Consider the following 22,208-nt stretch of genomic DNA (forward strand, 5'->3'; position numbering starts at 1 on the left):
CCCATCCTAACTATTAGGAGCAGTGGGTGCTATTAATACAGCACCCATGGGGAACAGGTAGGGGTTAAGCCAGGGACACACTGGCTGCCCCGGGGTTGAACCTGCGACCTTCTGATTCCAAGACGACCTGTCCCTCTCAGCTATGCTATGGCCTTCCTGTATTTAACTTAGGCTTTATTGCTGCACTGATATGTGGAGACAGGCAGACACACACACACACACACACACACACACACACACACACACACACACACACACACACACACACACACACACACACACACACACACACACACACACACACACACACACACACACACACACACACACACACACGTACACTCAGATCACAGTTGTTCCTCATTATTACCTGAAGTTCAGAGCAATGCAATGTAAAGGATCTTCCATATGATCCTTTGCATTGCTCCACGCCCCCATTTAAGACCATAAAGGTGTTTACACTCAAAATATGGGTGTAAACACCTTAGTGAATGACACTATTGCTCTATTTATAATGGCCATGTATACAAATTCCTCTAATGAGAGGATTAATGGGGGTTGTCATCAGGTTTATTTCCATGAATTAGACCTCACAACACCTCAGAATGCCCAGTCGTAAAGTTTACTGTCCCAGAATGACCTCCTCTGCCGCTGTTCCCGACACTGCTGAACCTGTCCATGCAGCGTGCTTTCGAATAACACCGCACTCTATCCGAAGTGCCTTGTAGATCGCCTTTTAAAACACCAATCTGTTTGCTGCAGGCTATCTATCTATAGCGATTACGACGCAAGTATTATTGTCTCTATGTTTTCACTTTCCGTCCCCCCCCCCTCGGCCAAGCTAACATTGGTCAAGCCTCACGTGACACGTGACAATACGTTGAAAGAGTGTGCTCGGATTGGCTAGTGAGACGCATGACGTATAGCGGCCTATAAATAGATGTGTCACTTTGAAAGAGTCTTGGTCTCTTTCAAAGTGAGGTAAGACAGGAATAATCACGAAATGGCTGAGAAATGGCGGTGCAATACATTATGTAGACACACTGGTGTCATCACAATACGTAATATAAATAGCTTAGACAGGATTAATCAAGAACAGTACATTCCAGTACAAACTGATATCACAGTTGATGACAGTTGATAGCACGGTTCTGCTGGCGGAGACTTGTGCTCAGAGGAGCACATTTTCTAGTTATTTCATAATATTAGTTAGTTATTTCCTCCCTTTCTCTTCTGGATGATTTTCCTATCAATGGAAGTTTAATTGAACTGTTTACTGTAACTGTACATATTTTTATTTTCGATTTCTACTCGTTTATTTGCATAGTATTGTACTTGTACTGTATATAGCACTATGGTTTATTTCCATTGGGGTCCTTTAAATAAACGAGTAGAATAGAAATATATCTAATATCATTAAGAATAGGTGTTTTAAAAGGCGATCAGAAAGGGGGAAATAATAACTGTTAAAAGCAGCAGCAAACAGAATGCTGTTTTAAAAGGCACTTCGGATAGAGCGCGGTGTGATTCGAAAGCACGCATCCTTCCCTATAAGCTATGTTACTCCATTAATGTTAGGCAGACATATAGCTTAGCCTTAGTGGGTAGAGAGCCCCCCCCCCCCCCCCCCCCCGCCCCCCATTCCGCACAGTATACTTACGTACTTACATACTATACGCCCCTGAGGAAGACACTTAACCCCTAATGGGACACTATAGTGCTTAGCATTTTGCATTTTTACAATTAGGCTTACCAGAGTTGACAGTTTGCTTAACCTTATCTGCCATGTTCTGTCACTCGGCCGTTGAGATTTCGTCTTCATTTTGAGACTGAACTGAATTAACTAACTAATAGGTGTGGTTACTGTCAACCAAACTCATTTATTTAATCAATTATAGACAGGAAAAGAGAGACTTCACTTACAGCAAAAAAAATTCCAACCTCCATCGGTTATCTGAATTTAATCAATTATAAAATAGTGAAAATAGCAGACCTACAAGCTCTGTTAGATTCACAAGATGTACGAGGCTACGAGCATATGTAAATCAGCTGTTTTTATTATTGTTGTATTATGTATTATTTATGTAGTATTAAATAGGGCTTAAGTGGTTCATCAGACAAAACGATTTAGTCTATTATAAAGATCTATTCTAATTGTTTCAAGATTATTCGACAAGGCTCATTTGAAAAGGTAATCGATAGAGTAACTGCTAAGAAAATAATTGATATTTTCAGCCCTGATTTGGAATACAATTTGGATGTTCATTGTGTGTTGTGTTTGCCTTTATAGGGAATACAGACCAAAGGCCAACGTGACCCATGTGGAGGACGGAACCATGGTGTCAGCCTACAGCCCCAAGACCTTCATCTTTCTGAGGGAGAAATCTGTAGGTGACCCCTCAGTGGATGTCATCACCACAGCCAACATTCCAGTTTGGGTGAGTGAGCCTATGGGTCACATGTTCATAAACACAACAAGTCGCTGCTGTCAGGCAGAAACCTTGTATATCCATATTTAAACTCGTTTTTAGTTTTTCATAAATGAAATGGCCTATTTCAGGGGTCTTCAACGTTTTCAGGCCAAGGACCCCCTAGCTGAGAGAGGGATGAAGCAGGGACCCCCTTTATATTGTATAAAATCGTGTTTTAGATTAAACTTTTTTTGTTTACTTGGTCTGCTCTTTTTTCCCTCTACACCTAAACCTCTTTGCCAAAAATAGCCGATCTACAAGCTCACAACGCCTCGCGCTGCGATCTGCTAGATCTGCTATTTTTGGCTAAAGTTCTCCTCAGAAAAAGGGATACTAGGGTTCAAGTGGTTAAGGTAAAAAAAAAAAAACATATCACACAAAGATTTGGCGGACCCCCTGTAGTAACTCTGAGGACCCCTAGGGTTCCCGGACCCCCTGTTGAAGACCCCTGGCCTATTTCATTGTACGCCAACGCAAAAGCAGCCAAAAATAGCCGATTTGCAAGATTCAACGCACTATTTTCACTGCTTTTGAAAGACCTTGACAGTGGAAGTCGTTAAGTCTGCCTGCAGGTGTTAGTAAAGACTCCTCCCTCCCAGGGGTCCTTAGGGGGTTCCAGGGGGTCCCAAGCTAAATTTGTTAATATAGCATCAAAGTCTATTTAACCTCTATACCAGGGGTCTTCAACGTTTTCAGGCCAAGGACCCCCTAGCTGAGACAGAGATGAAGCAGGGACCCCCTACTCTATATTGTATAAAATTGTGTTTCAGATTAAAGGTTTTTTTTTCTTAGTCTGCTCCTTTTTCCCTCTACACCTATAGCCTCTTTGCCAAAAATAGCCGATCTACAAGCTCTCAACGCCTCGCGCTGCGAGGCGTTGAGAGCTTGTAGATCGGCTATATTTTCCTTGGAGCTTTTAAATCTGCTATTTTCGGCTAATGTTCCCTTCAGAAAAGGAATTCTAGGGTTCAAGTGGTTAATGTAAAAAAACAAAATCCTATCACACAAAGATTTGGCGGACCCCCTAGTAGCTCTGAGGACCCCCTAGGGGTCCCGGACCCCCTGTTGAAGACCCCCTGCTCTATACTATAATCAGCTATTTGAAAATAGCGGATCTATCAGCTCACAACATGTCGCGATGTGACGTGTTGTGAACTTGCAAATCTGCTGTTTTCGAACATTTTAACAACGGAAATCTGACACAAAATGACAAACTCCCATCTGAAAATATTTTATTGGTAATTGTATGTTGGGTTGGTGGTCCTTCACATGAAGGATCCTTTCTAATCCTTTTAGGATCATTTCTAAAAATAATAACTGGTACCGGTTTCCATCTATTCCTCTCCATTTCCATATCTCTAGGCTGTGATGGAGAAGATGAAGCCGCTCGGCATGTTCAAAAAGACTGGTTTCAACTGGTTATATAGCGCCCATTTGAGCATTTTCACCAGCCGTACTGTGGACGAGCTGCTGTGGGGCTACGTAGACCCTCTGCTAGAACGCCTCCACAAAACCAAGCCTGAGGTGGAGGAGACCTTCGGCCTCATGTACAAGGTACCACGACTATTCTGTAGCAAATGATCCAGCTGAAACAGTGGTGTAAAGTAACTAAGTACATTTACTCAAGTACACGAAGCGACATGGAGCTCGCAATTGAGCAACTGCGGGGTACGGGGAGGGGCCTGAAAGTGAGTGACGGGTGCGTCACTGGTTATTGGGACAGACTGCGCTGCATTTTAGAATGCGCTGGCTGCGCACAACCTGAGTTTATCAGCCGGCAGCCATAGTTTGGTGTGACCGTGCCCTAACAGAGTATTTCTGCATTGTGGTATTGATTCTTTTACTCAAGTATAACATTTTGAGTACTTTTTCCACCATTGGAGCTGACAGCTGACAGTGCTGGAGAAAGTACTCGACCCCAGTACTTGAGTCAAAGTATAGATACTCCTGGCCAAAGGAGCTATTAAGGCCTTCGGCCTGGCGGAGACAATAAAAAGTCAAATAATATCCATTAAAAAATTTAAAAAGAAGAATACAGCTATTTTCACTCGTTTGGGGACCTGGGGAGACATCAAATTCCTCTTTTGAGACATCAAATTCCTCTTTTGAGACATCAAATTCCTCTTTCCTCTCGAGCTAAAACGCTTGGGAACCACTTGAACTATGCTACTAGCTAGCCAATTACAATGCTCATTCCCCTCTGGCATACTGTATGAGATGTAACCGTACGAGCCAAATGGAGAGATGCAAAATTAAAAAGACCAGCACAAGTCCACATTAGATGAACACCAAGACCCTCAGACCAAGCTGTTTTAAGTCAGTCTTTAGCTCTCTTTGAGTGCTGACATTGGACCTCTTAACCCATTAAGACCGGGAACGCACGCATCTGTGTCACTTTAGATGTCTTTGCCTATTCAAAAATAGCAGATCTACAAGCTCATAGTGAAAATAGAGATGAGAATATTATTGATTTTAAGAATCAGACACATTTTAATTACAGAGCGGCACAATTAATATGTATGAAAGAGAGGGGGGGGCAGTACAGATGGTGTACACCTGGTAATAACATGTTGCTCTACTCTGTCATGACTGTAGGTGTTACCTGCATACATGTTATTATTAGGGCATGGCCTCCTGGTGGAGATTTGTGCTCTTCTGAATGAATCTTTCTAGAACTCCAGGTGCATTAGGAGCAGGAGGAGTAGTGGATGTTTGAATGATGGAGAATTTTATTTTGTTAAAACAGATAAAGCATGACTGTTGAGATGTCGGATCTTATTCTTTCTTTTTCTTTCTTTTTAGAAAAATGGAACTTACGGTGATGAGTTTGTTTACCACACTGGAGAGAGAAACTACCTGGACTATGGCCGAGTCCACACTTGGAGAGGTGAAAGGTAAGTCAAATGCACGCACACACACACACATGCACGTGACGTGACTCACACACGCGCATGCATGCGCGCACACACACACACACACACACACACACACACACGCACACACGCACACGCAGACGCACACAGAGGCAACAATTTTTTGTTTTTATCAAATCCGCTGATATTGGCAGTTTTGGAGTACTGTCCCTGTCTGTTTATCTTACTGTCTGTTTGTCTATCTTGGCCCGACAGGGCAGGACATCCTGATACTGTGATGATGGAATGATTTAATAATGTGTTTACAGTTACAGTGCTCATCTCACGGTTGTGAGCTTGTCGATCAGTTATTTATTTATTTTTTGCCTCTTTCTCATATTATTCGACAACTGGTCAAATTTGGCAATTTGACCAGTTTTTATTGTATAGTTTGTTGATTACGTTTGAAGCAGTAATGGTCTTTTTTTTTATTATTAAAAAAACACTCTACTAGTGGCACAGTATGTTCGTCCATCAGTGCCTAAACAAGATATCTTAAAAGTTGTTGGCTGGATTGCCATGGAATTTGCTGTGCACCTTCACGTGCCAAAATATGAACACTGCTGATTTTGGTCACCCCCCCCCCCCCCCATGGCCTTTCCTCTATCACCTTTTGGCCAACATTTACATTTTTTGTTCTTTCTTTCAAAGGGCAATTAGAAGGTTTTCATCTTATGTTGTTGTTGTTTTTTCAGCCAGCTGTCATTCTGGGCATCGAACCAGAGCAACACTATCAACGGGACGGACGGCAGTGCGTTCCACCCACTGCTGAAGAGGGACGAACGCCTCTACATCTTCACCGCAGACCTTTGCAGGTGAGATTACAGCCATGTGTTTGCTGTTCACTCTTTAAGTCAGAGGTTCTCAAACCTTTTTCCTTTCAAGAACCCCCAGTTTGGTGTGCATTAGGACCATGGACCCTCATAACTCTGGGGGTGTAGGAATGGAACCAAATAGCAGTGGTGTAAAAAGTGTTTAAGTGTTTAAGTGTTTACCTAAGTAAAGCTATCAATACTGCAATGTAGAAATACTCTAAATGTACTAAAAGTACCGAAAGTACTCATTATGCAGTATTTTTGAAAATAGTCGCATCGCAGCGCATTGTGAACTTGTAGATCGTCTTTTTTCAAATGGCCGAATTGTATATATAGGGCTGAATGTATGTGTTGTAATAATAATCCAAATCTACAAAGTAACTAGTAACTAAAGTTTTCAAATAATAGTAATGGATAAAAGTACAATATTTTCCTCTGAGATGTAGTGGAGTAAAGGTAAAAGTATTGTAAATTGGAAATACTCAAGTAAATGTTTTTGCACCACACCATTATGCGACAAAGAAATTAACCAGTTTGTCAATATATATTTAAAAAAAATCTTAAATAAATTAATTAATCGATTAATATATATTTATTAATCGATTCTTCGATTAATCTGAGAAGTAATTGATAGAAAAATCACTAAGAACTAAATCTATAGTTTCAGGCGCAACAATACGTTCCTGGACAAAAGCAAGCAATGACAAGAGATTTACTACAGAAAACAAACAACATCCCCCGTCCTTACATCCTCAATGCCAAGACGGGAAAAAGGAGGAAGAAACCCTGGGAAGGCTCACAAAAGAAGGGGGTCCCCTTCTTCCAGGCCTTACAGGCGATAGGTGCCGAGTCGGCAATATTGAAATGCAAACAAACAAAGAAAACGACGGTAATAGCGCGTTCACACGGGCCAGATACAAAGATAGAAAAATACACAGCATCCGTCTCGCTGTGTCGCTTTGTATCTGTCGGTCGTTGACCTCATCTTCATCATCCGAGCTACAGTTGTATCTTTGTATCTGGAAGTTGAATCCAGGTCAACTTGAATGTGTATCTTTGTGTCTTTGTCGCTAGAGCTACGGCTACAAACGTAGGATGTGTCTTTGTAGTATCTTCGTGTTGCTGGCTTCCAGGACATAGAACGGGCGTCATGTTCAACCTGGTCTAGGGAGCAGATACTCACACCATATGTAAAGCATATATATTATCAGTGGTGTAAAGTAACTACTGTAAGTACATTTACTCAAGTGCTGTGCTTAAGTACACTTTTGAGGATTTTTTACTGTACTGGAGTATTTTCCATTTCCAATATTTTTTACTTCTACTCCACCCCATCTCAGAGGCAAATATTGTACAGTCTACTTCAATTATTTGACAACTTTAGTTACTTTGCTGATTTAGATTATTATCACAAAACATATATTAATTACTTCAGCCCTATATACATTTCGGCCTTTTGAAAATAGCCGATCTACAAGCTCACAATGCGTCGCATCGCATATTTGAAAATATTTTGCTATTTTCAAAATATCTTTTATATATTTTGAACCTGAAATGGGACATTCTGCACAATGAGTAGGCCTACTTTTACTTTTGGTACTTTAAGTAGATTTTGATGCCAATAATGATGCCAATACTTTTGTACTTTTACACAAGTACATTTTGATTAGAGTATTTCTACTCTGCAGTATTGATACTTTTACTTTGTGAGTACTTTTTCCACCACTGTATATTATGCTCAGATGTGTCGGCCCCCAGAACCTGTCCATGTCCGTTAAATACATAAAGTCAAATTTAGTAGAGGCAGCAGTCTTATTTGAGAGTGATCTATTATTTAATATGAGACGCAATATCACGATCATGTTGTGATATCATCAAGATGGAGCAACAACTTAATGTGTTATGAGGTTAAATGTCAGAGCACAATGGGACAAAGGCACATTACGATGAAGAATGGCCTCGTGTAGCCCGTGTTCCCACACACGCCATTTCACCTGGAGAGGATGTGTGATAGATGAGATAATGGTGGGTCTATTTCCAGTTCAAACGTTGCCTCAACATCCTTATTAGTTGTATAACATGACATTACAGGATATATCTGTAATTGTTAGAATGTTGATGGCGCGTGAGTAGGTGAAAGGGGTAAGAAATTAAGGAAAGAGAATGGTTGCAAGGGATGGAGAGAACGATAGATGAAGCCCCAGAGACACTAATAGTGGTATGATATTGAATGATTTTCTAATGTGTACATAAAAGTAAATGAAGTGGACTACATTAAACATGTAGTCCACATCATTGGTTCTCAAAGTGGGGTCCGGGGACCCCCAGGGGTCCTTGGAGGGGTTCCAGGGGGTCCCCAGCAAAATGTGTTACTATAGCATCACAATCATTTTTACTAACTTTTATTCTTTGGCTATTCAAAAATAGCAGATAGGGGGCACGGTGGCGCAGTCGGTAGCGCTGTCGCCTCACAGCAAGAAGGTCCTGGGTTCGATTCCCGCCGGGGACGCTGTGGGCGCTGGGGGCGTGTCTTCTCCTCCGCGTCATCAGCGCCCATACCCTAGGTGGGGTTGGAGAAAGGGCCTACTCTGTGTGGAGTTTGCATGTTCTCCCCGTGTTTCCCAGGGTAGTTAGTACCCTCACAAAAACATGTAGTAATCCTCCCCCATGACAGCCGGGGCGCCTGATGGAGGGGAAGGGAACTGGTTGGAATAACGCGTTCCTTCCACGCGCTACGTCCTACCGGGAAAACTCCCCCCTATCAGGTGACAAGAAGGTCAGTTGGCTCTCATGCACTGAAGGAAGCATGAGCTCGGCCCTGGCCTCCCCAGGCTGTGGGGGACTGGTCTAACGCTGGTGTAGGGCTGGTGTAGTGCCCAGGATCACTTAGGAAATTGGCACCGGGTGAAAAAAATGGGTTACAAAAATCGCGGGATAAAAATTATAATAAAAAAACAAAAATAGCAGATATACAAGTTCACGATTTTTCAAAAATAGCAGATCTACAAGCTAGCGCGACACTTGAAAAATCGTGAACAATTGTGCAAACCTTTGAATATAATATATATTTAAAGCGAACATGCGTAACTCAAATCTTTACTTTCTGGGGGTCCCTGGAACTAAATATTTTGAGATGGGGGTCCGCGGCCAAATACATATCATTTTGGGGGTCCTTGACATGAAAAAGGTTGAGAACCACTGGTCCACATGCAATGGATTATGCAAGAGCAGACAGTTTCACATTGTCCTTCTTGGCACGTATAAACTTGGATATCTTTCACAAGGTCCTGGCAGACGTGTTCGCTGAGATTTTAGTTCCCACATGGAGGAGAAAAAAAAGAAGGAAAAAAAATCCCTTTACGAATCCTGTAGGACTTAAGGACTTGGATCCTGTTGTCCACATGGAATTACGTTTTACCCAATGAGAACGTCATGTTCTCAATCATGTCCTTGAGAACCCTTCACCCTCAAACCTGCTGCACGCTTCCTCCACCCCTTGTGGAAAGAATCCCTCGGGGGGGGGGCGCCAATAGCGTCTGTCCTTTAACACAGATAGGGTGTTTCCAGTCAGACCACCGCCCCCCTCCCACCTCCCCCTCAATGTTTCCTAAACACTTTACCCTCCTTACTTATAGCCCGGTTAGCGTCACGCACTGACATCTGTGTTATTGTGGCTAAAGGGGAACACGCACACACCCCCCTACTTCTTCTTCTTGCTTCCCCTTCCCTCTTGATTCAGATAGGAAATGCCTCTCACACATGCGCGAGTGCGCACACACCCACACACACATGCACACGCGCACACACACACACACACACACAACATGGCTGTAACGTGTTCCCCAAGGCCATGGCGTGACGTGATGTACGCAAGCTGTGAAATAACTCAACAGCACTGTTAGGCCTATACTGTGTTTTATTAAACAAAAGTATCAATTATTAGTAGGGCCCTGACCCCTTGTTGTTTATTAATCGATGAATCCAGTGCTTCTCGAAGGTGGACTCACAGGGGTCCTTGAGGGGGTCGCCAGGGGTCCTTGAGGGGGTTCAAGGGGGTCAGCTATTTGAAAATTCTTGAAAAATCTTCTCTTATGGGGGTCCCTGGCGCAAATTGTTCTCAAAAGGGGTCCGAATACATATCAATTGGGGGTCCTTTACATGAAAATGTTTGAGGACCACTGAATTAATTTGCCGATTTGGTCTAGTCGAACAAGGCTAGCTGAGACAATGGTAAACATGGACTCCTCGTGATAAGGATTAACCCATTAAGACCGGGAACGCATCTATGTCACTTTTAGATTTCTTTAGGCTATTTTTGTAAAATCGTGAAAATGTGTGCAAATCTTTGAATATGTATGTCTTTTTTAAAGCGTTAGGATTTATATTTTAGACCTTTTTTAGATCGGCCTCAGGTCTAATGGGTTAAAAGTCAGGTTGTAAATGACCAGGGTGTGTCAGACACGGCCGCAGGAGGATCAAAATGTGACACTGATTAGCGGCTCTCCTCAATGGTGGGTCACTCAGTGCCCTGAGCACGTGCTCCCCCCCAAAAGAAACACTGCTTTCTCTTTTTTCAGGGGTCAATGTGCGACCCCACCGTCGCCTTCCCGCGACCCCAACTTGGGGTCCCGGCCCATAGTTTCGACAACCTCTGACCTCATCTATTAGTTGGCTAAGAATGTCTTTAGTCGCGTGCAGCCCTAAATATAAGATGGAGTTTAGTATTGGTCCTGACATCCCCTCCTCGACCGTGTATAGTCATGGAACTTTGACCCAGTGACTGACCGACTGGTGAATGACACACACATGGAAGAGGAACTGGACGGTCACAGGCAGGTGTAATTGTTAAAATAGCCGCGTGCCTTTTTTTTTACGGGAGGTTAACCTCTGCTCTGCTAAACCAGTGGTTCTCAACCAGTGGGTCAGGACCCCCATGTGATTGGGGGGGGGGGGGGGCCCAGGTGACAGTGAAGTGACAATTTAAGGCATTTTAAGACCCTTTTAATACCTCAAAAAGGACCATTACTGCATCAAATGTTATCAACGAACTATACTTTAAAAACTGGTCAAACATTGGCCAAATTGTCAAATAATATAATAGAGGCAAATATTGTGAAAATAGCAGATCTACAAGCTCACAAAGCATGCTGTGACCTTGTAGATCTGCTATTTTCACAATATTTATCTGTGGAACTGAGTCTTAAATATAATGCCTCAACTCCTACAATTCCAATTCAAATGCTTATCAGGGTGGGGGGTCCCCACTCCCCAGTTCTGAAATATGAATATTTTTGAATATTTTTGGGGGTCCCCAGTTCAAATATGATTATTTTGAGGGGTCCCCAGTTCAAATATGATTATTTTGGGGGGTCCCCAGTTCAAATATGATTAATTTGGGGGGTCACGGCCTGAAAAGGTTAAGAACCACTGTTCTAAACCATGATATGCATGTATGTTGAAGGGATAAGTTTCTCAATAGATTCTGCTATGTTTCTTAAAGAAAAAAAGAAAAATCCTTGCCCTTAATGATTAACAATAATTGAGCACGTTTACAAAGGACCTTGTGTCTTTTTAACCCATTAAGACCTGGAACGCAACTGTGTCACTTTAGATTTCTTTTGCTATTCAAAAATAGCAGATATACAAGCTCGAGTGCCGCGCTATGAGCTTGTAGATCTGCTATTTTTGAAAAATCGTGAAAAAAAATATATATATATATTTTTTTTTTTCAAAAAACTGTTAGGATTTAGAAAACACTTTAAGAATCGGACTCAGGCCTTAATGGGTTAAATTGTCTGTCTCATGGAGGTCTAAGGGAGAGGTCAATTACAGTATTGTTGCACATGAGGTGGGCCGCTGTGGCAGAGGACCACATCCACTCGCCTGTGGGCTGACACTGTGTGGCCTCTTTTGTTCCTCCTCCGAACCATAGGGATTCCCTAGACTGAACATACATACAGATACATAGTGCACTATTGTGCTGCTCACAATAACGTGGTGATGGGAAGAAAGTAACATTTTCAAACGTTCACATGCAATGTAGTAGGACCACCAACAGCAGTTTCTGTAATTTGCGATAGGGACATTTCACCAAACAAAGACCATTACTGAATGAATGCAGTACTCAGCAGTGGTGGTGGAAAAAGTACTGCATTTTTTTACTTAAGTAAAAGTATCAATACTGCAATGTAGAAATACTCTGTTACAAGTAAAAGTCCGGAATTCAAATTTTACTTGAATAAAAGTACAAGAGTAGTGGTATCAAAATATGCTTAAAGTACCAAAAGTAGAAAGTACTCATTATTCAGAATGTCCCATTTCACAAGTTTTCAAATGTATAAAATGTATAAAAATCTTTTGAAAATAGCTGATCTACAAGCTTGCAGTGTGAGCTTGTAGATCAGCTATTTTCAAATGGCCGAAATGTATATAGGGCTGAAGTGGTTAACGTATGTGTTGTAATAATAATACAAATCTATAAAGTAACTAGTTACTAAAGTTTTCAAATAATTATAGAGGAGTAGAAGAGTAATATTTGGATCCAAGATGTAGTGTAGTAGCAGTAAAAGTATTGGAAATTGGAATTACTCAAGTAAAGTACAAATAACTCCAAATTGTACTTAAGTACAGAACTTAAGTACGTAGTTACTTTCTACCACTGGTATTCAGCCCATAATGCGTTTCAACAAGCAGAATGTCATGTCCTGTTGTTTCATGGTGCATTGCGCTCTGCTCTCCAGGTCCATCTTCATGGAGTATGAGAAGGACGTGGACGTTAAAGGAATCCCGGCGTACCGCTTCACGCCTCCACGGGGGGTGTTCGCCAGCAAGGAGGAGAACCCGGCCAACGAGGGCTTCTGTGTTACCCCAGAGGAGTGCCTGGGAACGGGCCTGCTCAAAGTCAGTCCCTGCCGTAAAGGTAAATATATCAACCTATTCTCAGCTTCACTTTAGTTTTTACTTTCAGTTTCAGTCAAACCAATTCTTTAAATGTAATGTCTTCATTTCAAACTAGTATTGGTTTGATTCCCATAATAAACATGGGTAAATTAAACTGTAATAAAGGGTTAAGAGGCAAGACTGATTAACCAAGCCCCTGATTCTCCTGATGATATACCAAGTGATCTTGAAACTTTGTTGGTCACTGTATGTATGTGTTCTTTCAATTTTCGATAAATCGACTAGGACACCTAGAAATTTGGTGGATGAACTTGACTAATTTCAATCCCACCAATAAATAAAAATAAAATCAATATTTTTAATTTCTCACTGCCATTTAGATTTTATATAAATATGCTTTCATTTCGACAAGGCCTATTTAAATAAGGTTTATTGTGATTATTATAAGTCATCCAGAGTGTCAGAGTCATCCACATCTCACATCTACTCAGTTTGCACACAAAAATGATCTTGTCATAGTAACAGTAAATTCTGATTATTAGCATTATCGTAAAACAAAGAAATATATCTACCTTCTCTCCACATTGGATCACCAAAACAAACTATATTCACCCTCTAAATGACCCATGGGATCGCACGCCCCTTTCTCCTGCCCCTCAGTGACCATCTGACCATAGCTGGCCCGCGTGTCTGGAAGGACAGTAAGCTCTATCACCTGATCCCCTGGCCTCGGTACACACAAGCCAAGCATAAACACCATACCTACGTCTAGTACAGCCCACAAGTGTCTTTCAGATTTATGACCACTGTCACTATTTATTATGAGTTTGTTATGTTGTTATCATCAGTGTGTTTCCATATAAAAGACAAATAACTGAAGGGGCAGTACTAGTAGGCAAGAGCTCCTTCAATTTAGCAAGCAGACAGACGCCTAATTTCATAAGTAGGTAAGGGGTGAGAACATTTGTGTGTGTGTGTGTGCGCGTGTCTGTCTGCCGCTCTCTCTCTGTCTCTGTGAGGGTGGTGCGCACGTACTGTATTGTGACCTTGGGCTATATCACAGGAACAGCCACTCAGGTGACTCCAGTAGCCAAACACGGATCACCTCTGCTCCACTTGGCTCAATAGCCAAAGTGTAAAAAAAAAAAAAAGTGTCGCGACGTAATGTGTCGTGAGACTGTGTGTACGTTTGTCATCATACGACAAAGTAAATGAGGCTTAAGTGGTTGGAGGGCTGTCCGTGCCAAGCACTATGTACGTATAAATAAATTGATAGATCTCTTATCTCAACCCTTAACCCATTAAGACCGGGAAACCGCATCTGTGTCATTTTAAGATTTCTTTGGGCTATCTCAACCCTCGTGAATATGTTGTGCAAATCTTTGAATAATACATATTTTTTTAAAGCGAACATTTGTAACTCAAATCTTTGCTTCTGGGGGATTCTACAAATGCCTTCTAAATCCTAACCGTTTTTTGAAACGCACTTATGTTGCTATGATATCAGTGGTTCTCAAACCTTTTTCATGTCAAGGACCCCCAAAATGATATGTATTTGGCCGCGGACTCTCATCTCAAAATATTTTGTTCCAGGGACCCCCAGAGGCAAAGATTTGAGTTACAAATGTTCGCTTTAAAAAATTCAAATATTTGCAAAAAACATTTACAATAGAAAAAAATGTGCAGATATACAAGCTCATAGCGCGGCACTCGTGCTATGAGCTTGTATATCTGCTATTTTTTTAGTAGCCAAAGAAATCGGACAGTGACACACAGATGCGTTCCCGGTCTTAATGGGTTAAGCCATATGGCCCATAGTTTAAGGAAAGGAATGTCTCCTGTTGACAATGTTCGGATGGAACTCGGTGCGAGGGACATGGATGTCAGCATACACATGCAATAAATGTTTCCAGACAAGTTCAACGCCCTGGCTGTCTATTGTGTTGTGTGTTTTTGGTGGGAAACATGGTCATGTGTGAAAACGTGTCCTGGGTAAGAGGTCAAATCCAATCTAGTATCCTTTCTGTCCAGGACTCTCTGGGTCTACTCTATTGTTCTCTTTTTGCAATTTCGTGTCATAGGTCAAACCATAAAAAGGGGCAGGTCCTTGATTATGATTTGCCACGTTCAAGGTTGTTGTAGGTCGTGTGTCAACTTTCGGCATGATCACATAACGTCATCTGTCTTTCAGCAGCTTGGTTTTTAGGGGAGTTGACTAAGACCATCATTGAGAAATCGTTATCTGCTGACACTATGTGTTTTTTTATTACATATATGACTCACATATATGTAATAAAAAACACAAAGTGTCAGCAGATAACGATTTCTCAACTTCATAATGTGTTTTAGTGACTCAATCTACATGATGCTTTGTCAGGGACGTGCACAGATAGACTCTAGGTGGTGCTCGAGCACCTGCCCTTTGCCCTCTTGACCAGAAGTGCCCTTTTGAAAAAAATAAAAAAAAAGTTTTGTTTTTTTCAGGGGTCTTCAACAGGGGGTCCGGGACCCCTAGGGGGTCCTCAGAGTTACTACAGGGGGTCCGCCAAATCTTTATGTGATATGATTTTTCTTTTTACCATAACCACTCGAAACCTAGCATCCCTTTTCTGAGGAGAACTTTAGCCAAAAATAGCAGATCTACAAGCCCACAACGCCTCGCGCTGCGAGGCGTTGTGGGCTTGTAGATCGGCTATTTTTGGCAAAGAGGTATAGGTGTAGAGGGAAAAAAGAGCAGACCAAGTAAACAAAAAAAAGTATAATTTACTTGAGCACCTGCCCCTCAAAATGTCTGTGCACGCCACTGTGCTTTGTAAGTAGCCAGCAGCCACTTTAACTTCTCCTCTCCTCTCCTCTCCTCTCCTCTCCTCTCAAGGTGCTCCTGTGGTGGCGTCCTTCCCTCATTTCTACTTGGGAGATTCTAAGTATGTCAATGCCGTCGAAGGACTGTCTCCTCAGAAAGAGCACCACCAAACCTTCCTGGATCTCAATCCGGTAAGTGACAACACAGCATTACTGTATAACTCAATGGTTCTCAATGAAGGACCCCCAAATTGACGCTATTTTCAAATAGCCGATGTAAAGTGGTTCAACATGTTTTGATGCTATATTAAGAAATTTAGCTGGGGACCCCCTGAAACCCCTTCCAGGACCCCTGTGGTCCCCGGACCCCACTTTGACAACCAGTGGTCTTGTACATATCTATACATAACTCAAAATCTGGGCAAGGTTTCAGACCGGTGAGATCCCCAATGATTTCCGTTATAAAATGTGGAGGTACTTTTTTTTTGTCCTACTGGCAGCATGCCGTGCATACAAAGTCACTGATCAGTCCAGCAGTTTGCGAGATTTGCTCCAGACACATTTAACATCTTATCTTATCTATCAACTTCCTGTTGATTTCGCTATTTTTATTAAGAAGAACACCCGGACTGGATCTTCAAATAGTAAAATCAACAGGAAGTGGACATTTCTATTAAAAAAACAAACAGCACTGGGTTTTGTGACGTTGTATATTGTCTGAATCAGCTTTGTTTGTGTTCGTTTACGGGCTGAAAGAGTGACTTTGAGAGCTGTTTCACTCTACAATGTACTGTAAGTCAATGAGGAGCATATTTTGAATGATCAATTTCTAATAAATGGAGCAATTACACCTTTGGAGTTACATCATGGCAAGGTAACTATCCAACCCAAACCTCTACCAAAGTGGTCTTGCCCCTTTAACAAAGACATTCTTGAACACAAACAGCAGTAGATGCAATACAAACTTGTGAAACTCAACAACAAGTGTTTCAGGATACAGATCACGGGTACAGGAAGCATTGCCTCCTCGATACAGTATGTGGCGAGCGACTGCCAATTATCACAGACACTGAACAGAATTTAGCCAATGCTTTAATAATTCTGGGCCGGGGCATTCCTGCAATCTGCAGGCCTCTCACAAGTGATTTATGGACATTAACCGAGGCTTCAAAATCCAAATATGAACACAACCAGTTTACATTTGTAACCAAGCTGTATAATACCATCCTTAAGACGTTGGTACTTTAGCACCTTGGTAAGAAATGCCTCTTCTAGAGACCATTGGTTCTCAAAGTGGGATCCGGGGACCCCCAGGGGTCCTTGAGGGAGTTCCTGGGGGTCCCCAGCTAAATGATAGATAATTGGGTCTGTAACTCAGAGAGTGTACAAATGGAACCAAATGGACCTCAACGGGTCCATTTGGTTCCATTTGTACACTCTCTGAGTTACATTATCATTGATTTTACAATATAAAGTGGGGTCCCAGAGATAGAAATGACATGAAATGTGGGTCCGTAACCTAATGCATGTCAAATCACAGCTAGAGCAGTAAACATCTTCTCTTATGGGGGTTCTGGGCATATCTTTTCAAATGGGGGTCCGCGGCCTAATAAGTGTCAATTTGGGGGTCCTTGACATGAAAAAGTTTGAGAACCACTGTTCTAGACTGTGGTTGAATGTACATGCCACTTCCAGAATGGTCACTTCTCTGCTGTCCTCATCAACAACAACATCATCTGGTGTATTAGCTGTAACATCTGAAAAGGCATCGTTTTCATTATTGCACAGTTGGAACATATGGGATTTGAAACACGAGAGTGCTTATACATTTTGGTTGATGATGAAACTTATGCCCTCAACTAACAGGTCAACAATTCTGTCATGCCTAGCAATGTACATTCCCTTATATACATAGCAGCCGTTCAGAATATGTGAACAAAGTTCAGTAACTGGATTGTGGTCATGGTGCAGACACACGCATGCACACACACACACACACACACACACACACACACACACACACACACACACACACACACACACACACACATAGGCGGCGGGTAATGAAGGCTAGGGTAGGCTAAGCCTTCCCAAATGTTATGCTGGGAAATTCTGGGAATTAATAATAAATCAGTAAAATCAGGCAAAAATATGAATTAAAAAACCTAACCCTAATCTAAGCCTAACCCTAACCCTATAACCGAAATAAAGTAACCAAAAACCCAACAGAAACTAACAGAATCCAACCAGAAACCGCAATTTTTTGCGCGCGGCCGATCCCCAGCCTTCCCAATTGTCAAGCTCACCCGCCGCCTATGCACACACACACACACACACACACACACACACACACACACACACACACACACACACACACACACACACACACACACACACACACACACACACACACACACACACACCCTCTCATAGACAGCTTGCCTTGTGCTGAGCCACCCTGTACAAAATAATATGTTTTGATTTCATAAGGTTATGCTTTAGCCCCACCTAGTGTTTCACTTGTTGAAGTACAGAAATATGTTATGTTGGCTTCGTTTGTTGACTGTTTTTGTCAACTCTCATACTTCTTAACACTGTATTTATTCAAAGAGTATTTTGTTTGTTCATAGACCACTGGGGTCCCTGTTCGTGCAAACAAGAGGGCCCAGGTCAACATCCTGGTGGAAAAACTCACGGGATTCCCGTAAGTACAGTATCTGCATGCAAATACTGTATATAATATAACCTGCATTTGTTGCAGTATTTCCTTGATTATCACCTTCGTCTTGTTGTTTACAGAACTACAAGAAAGCTGAATTCAACGGTCCTTCCAGTTATGTTCCTCAATGAGGTGAGAACAAATATTTATTTACAAATATACAGCCTGACATTTTGACCGTGACAATGACAAGATAAATGTTGTAAATGAATGACTCTTTTGGGACATCTATAGAACATAGTTATTGATAATGTGTCTGTTGACTATATGGTTCTCAACCTGTGGGTCGGGACCCCCAGGCCCCCCAAAAGATGTTGGGGGGGTCCCCAGATGATTAGCTTAATGTGCAACATTGTGTTCTCACTCAACAGTAAACAAACCAACATACAGTATAAGTGCATAGAGGGTATCTGCACATTTTCTAAAGTGACAATCTAAGGACATCCAATACCTTTTTAATACCTCTAAGACTATTACTGCATCAAAAGTAATACTTTTTTTTTTTGCCAAATTGTCAAATATTACTAAAGAAAGAGGCATAAATTGCGAGGCGTTGTGAGCATGTAGATCAGCTATTTTCACAACATTTATCTGTGGAACCGAGTCAAACTAAATGTAATGCCTCAAACTCCTACAATTCCAAGTGCTTTATAGGGTGGGGGGTCTCCAGTTCAAATATGATTCTTTTGGGGGGGCGTGGCCTGAAAAGGTTGAGAACCATGAGCGTACTTATTGACAGTGGTGTAAAGAAACTAAGTACATGTACCAAAGTACTGCACTTAAGTACAATTTTGAGGTACTTTTACTTTACTGGAGTTTTTCAATTTTTTCTCAGAGGCAAATATTGTACTTATACTCCACTACAATTATTTGAAAACTTTAGTTACTAGTTACTTTGTATATTTTGATTATTATTACAAAACATACATTAACCAATGTAGCGCTATATATACATTTCTGCCATTTGAAAAATAGCCGATCTACAAGCTCACAATGCGTTGCGGTGCGACGCATTGTGAGCTTGTAGATCTGCTTTTTTCAAATGATGTTTACATTTTATACATTTGAAAAGTTCTGAAATGGGACATTCTGCATAACGAGTACTTTCTACTTTTGGTACTTTAAGTACAATTTGTATCCAAATACCTTTGCACTTTTATTTACTCAAGTAAATTTTAAATTCCGGTATTTCTACATTGCAGTATTGATACCTTTTACTTAAGTAAAACATGTGGGTACTTTTTCCACCACGGCTTATCGACATTGTGTCTGTCATCTGTATAGAGCGTACATTATTGATGATGTGTCTGTCATCCTCTACAGAGCGTGGTCATCGACGACGCGTCTGTGGCGAGACTAAATAAGCTGCTGCTGATCGTGACGTTGGTGTCCAACTTCCCCCTCCTCATCGTGGGTCTTGGCGGCATCATGCTCATCGTCTTCATCATCCTGCTGGTCCGCGACCAGAAACAGAAGGTATGACGTTCCAGCTGTGATTGATTGATTGATTGATTGATTTTTTTATTAGGCAAAAGAATGTTAAAACAACACAGTTACATTTATAATACTTTTGTCTAAAAGGTCCGACCAAAAAAGTCCTTGCGGACTTGTTTCCGTTGGGGTCGTTGAATTAATTTCATAGACATATATAGTAGCAACCAAACAGTTCAAAAATCAACATAAAAATACAGGGAAAAAATACCACTATGTACAAAAAAAGCATGAAAAATAAAAAATATATACAAAAAAGGGGCGGGGGGGGGGTCGTCTGTCTACAGGGAAACTGGTACTAGCTCCTCTTTTGGCCTCCAGAAAGATGAGTTTTTAGGGCTGTTTTGAATGGGTCCAGCGAACTACATTTTTTGAGGGATGGGGTTAGACTATTCCATACCTTGGTGGCTGTGCTGTAGAAGGAGAATTTGCCCATGTTTGTTTTATGGGTGGGTGGTACCAGATTGTTGTTGTTTACGCTCCCTCTAGTTTCGTGACTGTGGGTGTCACTAACGTTTTCGAGGTATTTATACAGATATGCAGGTATGGGGGCATTTCGGGCAAATCTGCATTTACAATTTTGAAGACCAGTCCCATTTTTAGTTGTTTAACCCTGTCTGTGATGCGTGAATATATACTCGCCATAGAAACCTAGATACCGCATTGGCCGTTCTGCAGTTCATTGGAGCGACCTGTATCGTGGCTGCCATATTAGAGGGGGCACGCTTCCTCGGCTATTTTCGGCACACGACGCAGGCCAAAATATAAACGTGCCTAAAGCAAAATGACACTTTGGTAGATGTTTGTTGTTGTGTAGTTTACCTTGGCATGTAACTCCCCAATATAGTTACTCTGTTGATTCCAAAATAGTCTGCTCAGATTCTGCCAATACTGTATGTAACATTACAAAACATGGCATATTACTTTATTTTCTTATAGAAATGCCAATTTAAGGCCTTTGCAGACAGGGTGCGATTAGTCAATAAGTTTTTACCGCATGCGAAAAGACGCACGAATCGAACTGGGTTCGATTGGGAAAAAACGCATCATCGCATCGCCGCACGGTAAATTCGGAGCCGGTGTGCATGAGGTCATTGAGAACCATGTGTTCATTTAAAAAATGATATTGTCCGTTTTTTCCGTGCGAAAAATCGCACCCTGTCTGCAAATTGGCCTTTAGTGTTGATTTTACTATTTGAATTAGGGAGAACATCCGGGCAGGATGTCAACTTTGGATCCGCTGATACGAAGTTTACATAAAAAAAGGACATAAAAAAAAATCGTCTAGGTTATGTAATGTTTTATATTGGCAGAATCTCCTTTGTTTGCAATCATTTATGTGCTAATAGACTTGTTTCACTGTGCAATTTAAGTCATTCAATTAAGAGACTATGTTGGATGAGCTATTCTATTGAAGATATCTTATCTTGTCAATATGGCAATATCATTGCAAGGTACTGTAACTAGTAACTACACAACGCAAACCTCAACTAAACTGTATTTTGCTTTAAGAAGGAAATCCGGGAAGGGATTTACGAAAGCTACTTTTTAGAATACAATGGGAATGATTGTGTTATACTAGTGTGCTGTTTAGGCTTTGTTACATTGTAGATCTGCTTGAATGGGTTCAAGTCTTATTTCCCATCAATCTACTTTTCCTCACTGCATTATGAGTTGCTATTGTATGCTATAATTTGCGCTCCAAACCACAAATGATCTCCGCTTGTACTTGGAGATCATTTCTACATTTCTGTGGTACATAAGTTAAAGGAAGCATTTGCCTGCTAACAATCTTGCTTTTTATATCATAGAAAACTGCTGAGAAGGACACGACATACACCCCAGTCAATGATAAGGAGATGGACGAAACACACAAGTCAAATTATATCAGCATGACGCCCACTGCTGATAAAGAGTCCTGAAGAAGAGCTGTGGGGATCGGAGTGGAGCTGGGGAGTCCAGGAGTTATGCAGTGGCACATTCAGTTCAATGAGAAGAAAAAGTCCCATTTGTAATTATAATACAAAAGTCCCATTTGTAATTATAATACATCACCGTGGTCCCTGTTAAGAATCCATTATGGAGAAGGGACGCAAAC

General features: G+C 41.5%; 1 protein-coding gene across 1 annotated transcript in view; it reads left to right on the plus strand.

The window, feature by feature from the left end:
• Window positions 1-22,132, plus strand: part of scarb2b (scavenger receptor class B, member 2b) — a 38,540-nt gene extending 16,408 nt beyond the window's left edge. Inside the window, exons 3-12 of the mRNA XM_084047482.1 lie at window positions 2,291-2,438; window positions 3,834-4,025; window positions 5,274-5,365; window positions 6,079-6,198; window positions 12,939-13,117; window positions 15,974-16,092; window positions 18,531-18,604; window positions 18,700-18,751; window positions 19,943-20,095; window positions 21,922-22,132. Coding sequence (XP_083903608.1) covers window positions 2,291-2,438; window positions 3,834-4,025; window positions 5,274-5,365; window positions 6,079-6,198; window positions 12,939-13,117; window positions 15,974-16,092; window positions 18,531-18,604; window positions 18,700-18,751; window positions 19,943-20,095; window positions 21,922-22,032 — 1,240 coding nt within the window. The 3' untranslated portion in view covers window positions 22,033-22,132. The remainder of the gene's footprint in view (window positions 1-2,290; window positions 2,439-3,833; window positions 4,026-5,273; window positions 5,366-6,078; window positions 6,199-12,938; window positions 13,118-15,973; window positions 16,093-18,530; window positions 18,605-18,699; window positions 18,752-19,942; window positions 20,096-21,921) is intronic.
• The last annotated feature ends 76 nt before the right edge of the window (window positions 22,133-22,208 follow it).

This window comes from Gymnoscopelus microlampas (genome assembly GCF_963454915.1).
Source record: "Gymnoscopelus microlampas genome assembly, chromosome: 21".
Lineage (NCBI taxonomy): Eukaryota > Metazoa > Chordata > Actinopteri > Myctophiformes > Myctophidae > Gymnoscopelus > Gymnoscopelus microlampas.